Source organism: Catharus ustulatus, chromosome 4 (genome assembly GCF_009819885.2).
Source record: "Catharus ustulatus isolate bCatUst1 chromosome 4, bCatUst1.pri.v2, whole genome shotgun sequence".
In the NCBI taxonomy this organism is placed as follows: Eukaryota; Metazoa; Chordata; class Aves; order Passeriformes; family Turdidae; genus Catharus; species Catharus ustulatus.
In genome coordinates this window covers 57,713,957-57,726,890 of record NC_046224.1, presented here as the reverse complement: position 1 = coordinate 57,726,890, position 12,934 = coordinate 57,713,957, and the positions used below count along the sequence as shown (strand labels likewise).

The 12,934-nt window shown below is 42.5% G+C and overlaps 1 protein-coding gene across 1 annotated transcript in view; it reads left to right on the top strand.

The window, feature by feature from the left end:
- Positions 1-12,258: 12,258 nt before the first annotated feature.
- LOC116995607 (plakophilin-2-like) overlaps positions 12,259-12,934 on the top strand; it is a 35,152-nt gene continuing 34,476 nt past the window's right edge. Inside the window, 1 exon segment of the mRNA XM_033058461.1 lies at positions 12,259-12,471. Within this exon segment, the coding sequence (XP_032914352.1) occupies positions 12,264-12,471 (208 nt within the window). The 5' untranslated portion in view covers positions 12,259-12,263.

The window sequence follows — 12,934 nt, the reverse complement described above, 5'->3', positions numbered from 1 at the left end:
TACTAAGTTTGAAAAAGAAAAATAAACAACAATTTGAGCAATTACAACTTTAATTGGAAATTTAATTCGAAGACTAATCTCTATTCTTTTTAATTTATTTATCAGTAGGCTACAAGATTATATAATTTCTGAAAAGGAATAACACTGTGTAGGAAAAGTGGCAGACAAGTGCAGTCACACTCTTCTTCTACATACAATAACCAAGAAATAATGTCAGTAATTAAAACCAGCTTTTGAAAAAGAACACAGACAAGACCTTCAGTTTGACAAATATAGTTAAGTTTAAGCAAAACAGCCTGTGTTTGATACACAGATTTTTTTCTTAATTGAATCCCATAATAACATATAGCTGTCCTTTGTAAAATGAAATACAAATATAAAATTTGTCTTTTTGAGCACTTCTCCTTCTGGAAGAGATAAAAACAGGGATAGAAGAGTCTTAACTACCTGAACAGCATTATTATCATCTGATGATTAATTCAAGAGAAATGGCTCAAAGAACCATTAAATTCATAATTAGAACAAACAAATTGTCAGCAGAAGGGTCAAAGTCCTGGACTGGATCTCAGGATTCAAGACCTGTGTGACTTTAGGCAAAGTGAAGTAGGAGATCTCCTGGGGTTTTGTATTGTCTCCATTTTCCAACTGGTAAGCTCAGATTTGTCGTGCAGCTTTTTGCTGCCCTGTTAGCCCACAGTAACCCCACCTTTTTACTCTGCCTTATCACACCTTGACTTTCAAAGGAAAGAAGTGTGGCTACACGAAGCCAAACATATAGTGCAGCCACATTATTTTATGGCTAAATTCCCGTGAATACGATCAGGACACAAGGCAGAGGCCCAAGGCACTTTTGTCTCCCACTTCTATTGCTGACAACAACCCATGAAAAGATACAATGAGCTCTCTACTGACACAGCTTGGGGAATATGCTGATGAAAAAGGGTCAAACTTCTACTCTGGTTTGGACGAAACGTGCATTCCTTAGTCCCACATATAACCACTGAATTCATAGACCTCTTCATGTTGTAAGTTATTTGTTCTTTGGTTTTTTGTCCATGTGGAATTACAACTGATTAAAACCTCAACATCCCTAGAAAACAATTTGCAGTCCTATTGCATAGCTATGAGTAGGTGAGGAATCCAGAGTTTCTTCCTCTCCAGTGAGCTCCCCTGGATATAAGAATGAGAGCATTAGTCTGTGCTTGTCTGTGCATTCCTCTGTGTGCTCATACACAAAAAATGAAGAACCACATCACCCGTTACTAATAGACTGCCAAACCTCAGAGCAGAACACAGCCCAGCACTGAATAGGAGTTCAAAAAGCTCAGAGCAGCTTTCACAATGGGGTAGGAGAGGGAGCTGAGGAAAAATACAGTCCTAGAAAGCTGATACAACACAAGGAGATCTCTATTAACAGTGTTCAATTTTCTTGATTATAAGTATTGCCAAGGTGTTGTTTCAGAGCTGTGGCAGCATAGAAGACAGAGCCTTTTTTCAACCATGTGCCTATGATGGAGAAAAAAGGAGCTGAATTGCTCAGACCAGGAGGGAATAAACAAACTGATACTGATGAATCCCGGTAGTGAGAGGAAAGCTAATGGAAAGTAGCTCATGCATGTTTTCCAACTGACTGTAATTTCTACAACACAAATTTTCATGTTCTTTTCCATCTAAAATGCATAAAATTGAATGTATGTATTTTACATGTATGTTTGCCTATATATCTTTGATGAAACAACTTAATTTCCTTTCCATACAGTGGATTTTTATAATTGGCCTCTTGCAAGAGAACAAGGTCTGTCTCATCTGGGCCACTGCACTCTGAATTATACTGAACTCTTTGGAGAGAGGTAGAAGGGAGAAAAAGGCATAAAGCAGTGACAGGGGAGACACTCAAGAGAAGTGAGGGGCAGCCTGCAAGAGAGAACAGATCTGTTCCACTTGAGTCACCTGCCAGCTGCTGCCAGAAGATTTGGTACTGCTCCTTCACCTGCCAGTCTCACAGAAAGCCAACCCAATAAAACAGAAATTTCTAGTTTTGCAGCAGCTGCAGCTAGGCAAGCCTGGAACCTTACCCTGTGACCAAGTTGCTGCTACACCCACCACAAAGGAAAGAACAAAAGCACTTAATTGAAAGTGCCAAGGAAGAAGTGGAACCTATCATTTTGGCAGCAAACTATGTGAAAGTTGGCACTGCACAATACCCTGAGACAGGCACTTCTCTAGCAAACCAGAAGAGGCTGTAGGGGTCTCTGCAATGCCCTCTTGATGAGCAAGGAGAAACCAACAGATCTGCAAGGATCAGGTGGTCAGAGAGGAGATTTATTATAGTTCATCCATTTTAACTGTAAAAATGTCTTTAAAAACTGTGATGCCCAAATTGACTAGTTTATATTCTAAATGAAACAGTGATTTAACAACTGAAAGCCTTTGGTGCTCCTTCCATGTTACAAAAACAGGTTTTGGGGAAGAAATTCCAGTCTTTCTCTGCACATAATTACAGGTCTAATGGGGAAAACTTTCAGCAGGGCTTTCAGAAAGGCTGGAAAGGAGTCTTTCAGTAACAGAAGATATCCACAGTGATTTTCCAGTTAAATTATTGGCCACTGCACATTGAGCAGTCCCTTCTTCCAAATAAGATCTAGACAAAACAGAAATGTCCTTGTCAGCTTAGACTGCTTTTGGGTTGAATATTCCATTTTAAATTGCTTGTTGAGATATGGGGTTTTTTTCAGGAAATCAATTAGAATCAACAGCATGTCTAGAGATCAATTAATTTTCATCAATGTCAAAAAAAGTACAACTTGAACAAGATCAGCCAGACTGGATTCAGATTGTGGAGACACTGACATATTAATCTAAAAAAAATCTCAAGTGTGTTGCCAAAACCAAATGAAACAGATTCAGTGGAGGCCAAGACAATATTAATCCATGCTGTATCTGCATTACTGACGGTGGCTTCACATCAGGGACATATTTGGAAGCATTACTTCAGATTTTCAGGAAGCACTTTGTCCTATTCTCCCATTTGGAATTATTGCCTGGAGTTGCTGAAGCAGAGTGAAATACAGTATCTGCTGGCACAGAGAAGGAAATTCCTAGTCACAGTCTTCATGAATCTAAAAGTGGAACAGGATACTACAGAGACCACAAGGGGTCTGCACACATTTCCATAATTTATCTAGAAGACTCCACAAACTGGCAAAAAAGCAGCAGCATCCAAATCTCCTGCTGACAATAAAATGATAGTTGACTTCAGGAGACACAGCAGATAGCAACGAACAACTGACTGGCACAGAGAACATCCACTGTCCAGATTTAACATCTGGATTAACAGATGGCAGGTGCTGTGAAATGGATAAGTACACATAAATTTATTATGCAACAAGGGAGCAAAGGGTAGGCATGAGAGTATTTGAGTATATTGATCAAGCCACAGCTAGAGAATGCTCGTAAGAGCCCCTCCAAGGCTTCATCTCATTTTGCAGATGGTTGGAGGGCCCTAGGTGTCAAACTGTCTGTTTGGGTGATGCTGACAAGTTTGGTTCATGAATACAAGAGAAACATTTTGCAGTCTTTGGAACAAATAAAGCAATTTAAACTTGAGTTTTGTCCATTGTTTACTCTCTACAAGTTAGAAACGTGTTTCTAACAAATATTTTGGTTGACTCCTTTAGACCTTCACAGTTTTAAACTGTTTACACACCTGACTTTCATCATTAAAGATAATGTGTATTCTGAAGCCCCCCAGACATCTTGCAGGACCACCAAAACTACAGCAGTGGTTTGGTGACCAACTGCAAATCTCAAATCTCATACAGATGTGTCAGGCAAAATATTTAAAAGCAACTCTCAAAGCAAAATCTACACATTAGCACTAATCCAGGTCAAGATCAGGACAGTTAACCACAGCGTCAAACCAGGGAAAAATCCCTTTCAGAGACTCTGCCAGGACTGGAAATACCACAATAATAGTAGAATTTAATTACTGCTATGTAGATTCAAATGTCACTGTGGTATTTTTAGACACTCTACAGGAATGTTTCATGGATAAGCTAGTCAGGCAACTCAACGGGGAGTGTCTGGTTTTGACTCTCTTCCCAGTGGCATTTTTGGCTCATGTCACAAGGTTACTATCAAGGACTACCTCTGTAAAACCACTAAAATGTGTTTATATTCAACATTCTTCAAGGAATGTGAAGGTCAAAAAAATTCCTCTGCATTAGTGTTTGACTTCTGATGTCAGTTTAGAAGCAGACAAAAAATGCTAACTGAACATAAAGGAATTATTAGGCACAGAATAGGCAAGAAAAGAAAGGAAATAACGTGTAAGTCCAAGGTGTCTCGGTACCTAAAATACTGTGTGCATTTTTGGCATCCCATCTTAAAAATTGTGGAGTTGAGCAAGCAAAATGAAGGCTAATAAAGGTGACCTACAGTCTGAACGAATTTGCACAGAAAGGGAGATGAAAAGATTAGGACTGGAAAACCAATTTCAGAGAAACATAATAGTGAACTGTATAATCTGTAGCACAGAGAGGATGAATAAGAAATTCTTTTCTTTTCTTTTCTTTTTCATAATACCAAAAATAGATTACATCAAATGAAATTATCACCCAGTATTTTGGAACAACACAAAAGGGAATGTATCTTCTCATACCCTGTAATTAAGTTGTATAACCTATGACAAGGGGCAATAGTCATGCAAAAAGGCATCATTCAAATGGGGGAAAATCATTAAGACAATTAAACACAAAGGTACTGCCTCTGGCTGGAGATATGCCTGAACTGCACATTGCTGTAAGCTGCAGAAGGATATTCAGGGATTACAGTTCCACCTTTGCACTGTTTTTATACCAGACATCCACTGGCCACCATGGCAGCATGGTAGGCTACCTTAGGGCAGCCATGTTTCTTGTGCACTCCCTAAACCATGCTGGAAATGCCTAGAATATTATTTTTTTCATTGTATTGTACCCACCACTCTTTGTGCTAACAGCAAAACCTAAAAAGAGTTATAAACCTTAACAATTTTAGGAAACCAGGCAGCTTTTTACACTGCAAACCTGTTTGAATTTATTTTGAGCCAGGATCAGATTGGACTGTACTTTTCCTGACCTCACTTACAAAAAACGTGCCCATAAAATGCGAATCAACCTGACTGACCCAAAAGAAACCCACCCCCAAAAAAACCTCCCTAAACTGTTGGGAAATCATAGTGTTCATGGAGCAGCCCTCAACAGCAGTCCTAGCTGGCCAGCTGGACCTGCTGGATTTACACACAGATTGCTCATAAACCCTTCTGGCAAGTGGAGTCTGACTGAGACTTTCCTTCCCCAAGGAAAGCAGCCAGCCAGCTTTGTGACTGCTTTGTGCAGTTAAGAACTCCAAAATGAACATGCATATACACTTCAGTTTCCTTCCAGCTTCATCTCCTGTAAGTTTTAGCACATTCTGTCATTTTCTTATGGTGATGGGTAGGATGCATCACCTGGCCTTATGCATATGAGTCTCTAAGAGATCTTTCATGTATGCATCCTCAGGTTGTAGATAAACAGATTGATACAGAAATAGTCTCCCATCATGCATTGAATATATTAAAAGCAGATTAGGGAGATATCTGTGTGATTTTAGATACAGTTAATCCTGTTTTAAAGCAGAAAATTAGTAGATATACTCCTCAAGCCCCCTTATCACTGATTTCCATAACTTCACTAAATATAATAGGAAAATAAATTAGGATTTTTAAATGAAAATACGAATTTTCATTTTGTCTGAAAGACAGGTGTTGACAGTTCTTATTTTTAAAAAATGTAGTTTTATCTCAAAGTTTTATCATCTTATTGAGAGGGGAAATATGACCAATAGAAACTCTTCTGCTAACCCTATGGAAAAAAAGTGTTTTAAAATGTATTTTCCTCAACAACCATATCTCATATACTTCAAAATTAGGATCCAAAAAATAAGAGATGTTTTTCAAATTCTGGTATACCACATTTCTCCATCCCTGACTTGTACATAAAGATGAGACACCAGTCATTTGGATGATATTGTTTCCTTGTAGCACAAGGTGAAGTCAAGAAATGTCACACTTGCAGCCCTCAATGAAAGAGGACCTTGATAAAATTCAGAGCCTCTAGGTGCTAGTGCATGCAATAACAGCTCAAATAAACACAAATAAACTCCAGTGTCCTCACTTTCAGAATACTAATACCTCCACCTACATATACAGCACATTCTTTTACTACAGTGACCGAAACGTTGATGCCTGGGAAAGTATCCAGACCTGAGACAACAGAATAAGTGTGTTACCCAAAGCAGTGATTGTAGCTTCCTGAAATTAGCTCCACTTCATTCCTTTCATTCCAAACCTTGCAGACGAGTCACGTTGCATTGCTGCTCTTTATAGCACTGTATCTAGTGAGACCATTTGAATATGTCTTCCTAGATCTTTCCTGGCTGTCTTCCCTGCACCCGGATGACTCAAGAACTGTCAAGATACAGGGCTTAACCTTTGTTCTAAAAACTGCTTATGTGCATCTCTGAGACTGGAAAAGGAGAAAGAAAAAAAAAAAACACACACTTTTAAAATATTACACTTGATTGTCAAAGTGAGAGTCTAAAAATTATAGGATAAAACAGAGCACAGGGATTTGGAAAGAAAAGAAATGAGGACAAGAAAAGAAGACTTAGGCACAGACAATTGCTTGAGCCAGCAGGAAAACAGTCCAACACATGGACAGGGCCATGCTGTTACTTTATTGATGCTTAAATGCAGCATTACCAGCTTTGCCCATATTTCCCTGCTGCTCAGTTTTGTCTGCTTTGCCAGCAAGCCTTGAGCCTGCTGTGATAAACTGGGTAGGAAGAGCGCAGTCAGGGGAATGTTATCCACAAGATATTGAGTGACTGGGACAGAAGGGGTTTGCCACCTTCCCCCAGAACTTGCTGACCACCCCATTTCCAGTTCACAATATGCAGGTGATCCTGCCAAACACTGGGAGATGGAAAATTTAGATTAATGCTGTCTCCTCCATTCTTAATCTCTGAAAAATATCTTCCCAATGGGGCTGTGCAATCAGACTGTTCCCTACCCACAGCATAGAGAAGCCTACTCTCAAGTAAAACATTCCAGGATCTATCTGAGGATTCTCCACAGAAATTATTCACGGTCTGGTGTATTTAAAAACTTTATCTCAGTTCCCTCTGTTCCTGCTGTCTCCTTCACTGTGACAAAACCCTTTTACAGCATCACAGAGGACAGATGTCATTGTACACAGGGCAGCCACATCAACACATCCCCCTTTCTCTTGGACACTGCTCTGTTGTAGCAGAGTACAATCTAACCCCACAGCTTGTGCTGGGCACAGCTTTCAAAACCATCCCTTGGCTGAATGCATCCCTGCAAAGATGTCACACAGATCTCTGGCAGGATTGCCCCATTCCCATCACCTCAAGCACTGTGTGGCAGTGACACCACGCAAAACTGCCCCTCAGACTGCGGCTCAGGCAGAGATTTTACCTGAGGGATACAGCACTGGCCAGCATCAGCTGCCACCCTGCTCTAGCTGGTTAGACACCAACACAGCCAGCTGCAGGGAGAAACAAACTGAGGCCTGACTGATGAACAGGGCTTTGTTAACAAGGTCAGGATGCAGGCGAGTCCTGTCCTACTACACAATAAAATAAAAAGCCTGAGGAGCCACTGTTATCTGCAGTCCTTGACTCTCTTGAGACATAAGGCCAAGCCCACGGCCATACAGTAGCTTTGGTATGACATTGCTCAAGTCATTTAGTCAGCTCTAGGCTATGGCTTGGATTTTCCAGCAGTTCCACACTCACCCCATCAAAGTGAGTGAAGGTTTGTGACGTCTCAATGAGAATAATTTTCATCATGTGTAAGTGTGTGTGTGTGACTGTGGTTTTCCTTTCCTCAGGCAATTTGCTGCTCCCTTGAGCTCTGTCTAGATAAGGGAGAGAGTCTCAATCACAGCCCTCACTTTATTTATTGCAGTATCTCTTTTTGGCAGAGAACTGCTATCACACTCATTTTACCAACATAAAAAAGCACTATTCCTTTAGGCGTCTTAAAAAAAAAGTATTTACTTTAAATTATCCTAGAGGACCAAATAGAGAATCTCCTGCTTCTCTGTTTCCAAAAATGATAATAGAGTGAAAACAAAAAAGCAAACAAACAAACAAAAACAAACAAAAAATCAACCAATGGCAGGGAAAAAAGAAAAAAAAAAAAAAAAAACACCACCGAGCCAAACCAAACCAAAAAAGGCTACAATCAAATATGGATCTCAGGTTTTAAAGCACACAGTTAATCCTTTAGTATTGTTATAAGTGCATAACGTATTGTTAGCTTTTTGCAACTATTGAGATAAATGCTATATGTATAATGTTAAAATAGCTTTTCTGCATGAATATAGGGTTTTTTTTCTTTTGTTCTAATAATAAAAGTTAGACATAATTTTTGTAGAAATAATATGCTTAAACTACCCGCCTAATTAAAATAACAGTCCTTAAATGTGTGATGGGGGCCCTGCAACTAACACAAAAATTATCCACACTCGCTAACTACAAAAAGCCAAAACCACCACCCAAATTAAAATAAATAATAAATAGGAAAAGAAATAAAAATAAAATTAAAACCACAAACCATGCTTTAAAAAAGCAAACCCAAAAAGTAGCCATGCTAAATAATTCCCCAAAAAAATTTTACAATACAAAAAAACACCTAAAAATATACAACAAATTAATGTATTGTAAAGTGTATTTTGAAAAACGTTCCCGAAGCAACCGTGCCGCTCCGGCGAGGGGACACGCGGTGGCACTGCCGCCTCTCGCTCCTCCAAGGGCTTGTCCTGCCGGGGAGGAGCCGCTTCCCTTCCCCTCCGAGGGATCAAATCCAGCCAGAGGGAAGAGGACACGTGCAGGAAAAAAGTCCTGCTCTTCCTGCCTAGCCTGCACTTAGGTGTAACACCTTCACCCAGGGGATCTGAAACAAAAAGGGAGGGAAACCAAACCCTGAGTGAATGACACTTGGCTTTCTGTGTGCTCCTAGAGATTCACACACGTTGTTTCTGGGTGTGTTTAAGATGCTGCTTCACATTGAAACTGAACACATCAGTGTTCACACTTACACCAGTTCTTCCTGCAGCTGAAAATCACCTGTTTCCAGGGTACAAACCCAGCTGGTTCCTTAAGTCCTGACAGAGAGGGAGGGGGACTGGGAAGGGAAAAAAGAGTGAAACAACGAATCACCACAACTTTCATATAAAAAGTTTTGTGGTTTAGGCCAAGCACATCTGGTAAGAATAAGAAATACATAGTATTAAAAAAAAAAAAAAAAAAATGGTTTCCTGGTCTGCTTGACTGCATCAGACACTGGGCTGAAAGCAAATGTTTTTATATGTGATTCTACATCTCTTAATGTGCATATGATTTGTAATTAATTGTCTTTTTCAAAAATCTAATGAGCAAACACGTATCACAAGTTGCAATATTTTACAGATAACCCCAGCTATGTTGCTTTCCCTCTGCAAATGACACTGCTAAAGTATTTCACTCTCAAAAGACTTGGGGCTTTTTTTTTTACTCAGTTGAGGTGGGATATTAATCCAAAATAAACCATCTTCAAGGAATTGCTGTTGATGGGGCAATCAGTTACATGATACTTGTTTATTTTCTTCAGCTAAGAAGAAAACTTAATTCATTTCTATTTCAGATCTTGGTTAAGCATTTTCTGAATTGCTGTGCAGGCAAAATTCTTTCTTTCTCCTCTCTCCCCCCACCCCCAACTTTCCAGTCACCACTCCTAGTTACAAGGAGAGAAATCCATCTCAGAAATCCAATTAAAATTTTAAAGCCCAGAGCAAACTGCTATTTTTTGCCACAGATCTCACAAGCAAAAATAAGTGTACATGCTTGCTAAACAAAGTTAATAACAATTCAATAGTTCTTCGAACAGAGGCAGTGCCAATGTGCCAAGAACTTGTAAATCTCTGTGTGGTGTCAGTGACATCCAAGGACACCCTGCACAAGAGTATTTTCTAATTATTAAATCCATTTCAGGCACATTTTTTTGTGTTAAACCAAATTGGTTTTGACTATAAAAACTATCCAGAATTCGTGTTTGTGCTGGAGTTAGAGAATGGAGAAGAGGGCAGGGAAAAGGAGGAGGGGAGGAAATGTTTCACATTTTTTAGACTATTTCTAATCTCCTCACTCGTACTGCCTGAGAATGAAGTATCTATTGTTTACTGGAAATGCTTTTGTGACTGTCTGCATGTCAGAAAAAGGGTCTAACATAGCTTCTGACATAGTTTACATTCCTTTCTAGCTGTGATGTGTCTTCCCCATTGTTTTTCCTACCCTATCCTGTCCATTCTTTTTTTTTACCCTTGTACTTTTCTGTTACAATTATTTCCTGCCCATCCCAATTCTGCCAATATTCATGTGATTGACTGATGAGATGAACACAGCTTTATTAACAGGTCAGGGTGCAAATTAATCCTGTCCTACTGCACAACAACAACAAAAAAGCTGTATGCCAGAGGAATCACTGTTATCTGCAGTTCTGCCACATACCTCCAATTTCTTCCTCTCCACAAATTCCTGCTCCTCTTTCCCAGCTGGTTCCCCCCTACACCCCACCATCTGCAAACTTTCTGCTCCAATATTTAACTTTCTCCCATTTATAAGGACAGAAGGAGTGTGTCACTCATTTTCCCTCAACCAGTGAAACTATTCTCATGCACCACTCTCTTGTGGGTGCCACATTAGAACAAAGGGGACAGACTTTAGTCCAAGTGATGAGAAGGGCCAGAGCTCCCTCCCCGTATTAGTGAACAACCAGGAGAGAGACAAAGAGTAAAAAAAAGAGGGGTAAAAGGATTCTGGACTCATGCGGAGCCAGTTCTTCCTCCCCATCCTGAGTTTTGTGAGAAGGTGCCCAGTTTCTTACGTTACGGTGCACCCTAAGTCAAAAGCACCACCCCAGTTCCTCCCCAGCCATCTGTACCCTCACAGCTGTCTGAAACTTGGTTTTAAAAAAGTTTCAATGGCTTGTTTTGAGTCCCAGCATGTTTCTGAAATAGCAATATGTGAAGTTGAAAGCCACATTAGTTTTCATTCACTTTTAAGAATCAGCGGATTTTCTGTTGAAATACCTACATGTAGGTTGGTGAAATTTGGATTGCTTTTTAATTGTGCAACCCTGGATCACCTAGTTCTTTTTCTAAAACCCCCAACACACTGTATGTTCCCTTGTTCCTCCTCCTTTCAACCGTGAGCCGAGTGTTTGAACACTGACTCCAGGTTGTGTCCTGAGATCCTGGGAGAACTTCAGCCTTCTCCCAGCTGTGCTTCAGGGGACAAAACCCGCTCACGACGGCAAGGGCAGAGTCAGTCGGGGTTTTTCCAAGCTGTAATTGCGCAATTCCCTCATCACCTCTTTACCATTAAACGGAGAGAAGGCTGCTGCAACTCATCTCTCTGCAATCCCTTAGGGCAGCCTGGAAAAAAACCAGACAGCAGGAAAAGCTCCTAAACCAGCAGCCCTATAACCATCCCGCCTGGAAGTTTGTTCTTCCAAGCACCGCACTTAGAACGCCTTCTATTTCCAGGCTGAAACTTCCGTACAAAATGTGTAAACGTGTAAGAATACGAATTATCTTACATATACCGAGATGCAAAGCATCTATGAGGGACGGCACGTGAGGCCAGCGCGTGTTTGTATGTTTAAAACGGGTCCGTGTGTTTGTTCACGAGGGAGGACGCGTGCCAGGGGAAGCCGGTGTCCCGGCGGGGGCGGCACGAACACAAACAAATACAAACAAACACACAAACACAGTAACACTAGCACACACAAACACAAACGCACGATCGCGGCCCCGGGAGCCCAGCCCCGGCCGCCCCGGGACTGCCCCGGCGGAGGATGGGCACGGGCGGCGCTCCCGGAGGCGGCGGCCGCTCCCCGCTGGGCTGGGCTGGGCTGAGCTAAGCTGAACTGAGCTGAGCTGGGCTGGGCTGGGCCGGGCAGCCCCGCCGGACCCTCGCCTGCGGCGGGCAGGGCAGGGGAGCGGAATAGGGCCGAGGGCCCGAGCAGGGGAGGGAGGGCAGTGCCGTGGGCCGGGCCGGTGCCGTGGGCCGGGCCTGGCACCTGTGCGGCGGGCGGGGCGCGGCTCGGCCCCGGCGCTGGGGAAGCGGCGGAGGCGCAACAGGTCTGCGGAGCCGAGGTGAGCCCGGCCGTGCCCATGGCCGGCCGCGGGCCCGAGCAGGGCTACATCCGCACCGTGCTGGGCCAGCAGATCCTGGGCGAGCTGGACAGCTCCAGCCTGGCGCTGCCCTCCGAGGAGCGGCTCAAGCTGTCGGGAGATCGCGCCGGGGAGGAGAAAGCGCTGCGGATCCACCGGCAGGTCCAGCAGACGCTGGCCAGGAAGAGCCGGGGCTCGCTGTACAATGGTGAGTGCCCGCCCCTCCCCTCCCCGTGTGCTCTCCAGGAGGGGACCCGGGACACGGCTCCGGGCTGGGACCCGGCTGGCCCCGTGTCCGCGGCTTCCCGGCCCCTGTCGCCTCTCCTTTTACTCTTTCCCACCGCTGCCAGTCAGAAGTTCCTCGCTTGCAGCCTCCGCCGTGTCTCGGTGCGTGGCCGCTCCAGGCTCTCCGCTGCCCGGGAGGGGAACCGAGCCGAAATTCTCCAAATCCAGCAACCGCTTCGTGTGCTTATTTTAATGCCTTTAGCTTTACACACTGCTCCTGTTTGCCAAGTGAAATGAGAAGAATCGTAGGAAAAATTTTGCGTTGTTTAATCGTGAGATTTAAAAAAAAAAAAGCAACAAAAAACAAACTAAAAGTTTGGAAAAGTAACTCTAGGGAAAGGCATGAATGGGAAGCACACAGTAATGCTATCACGCGTTATTACTCA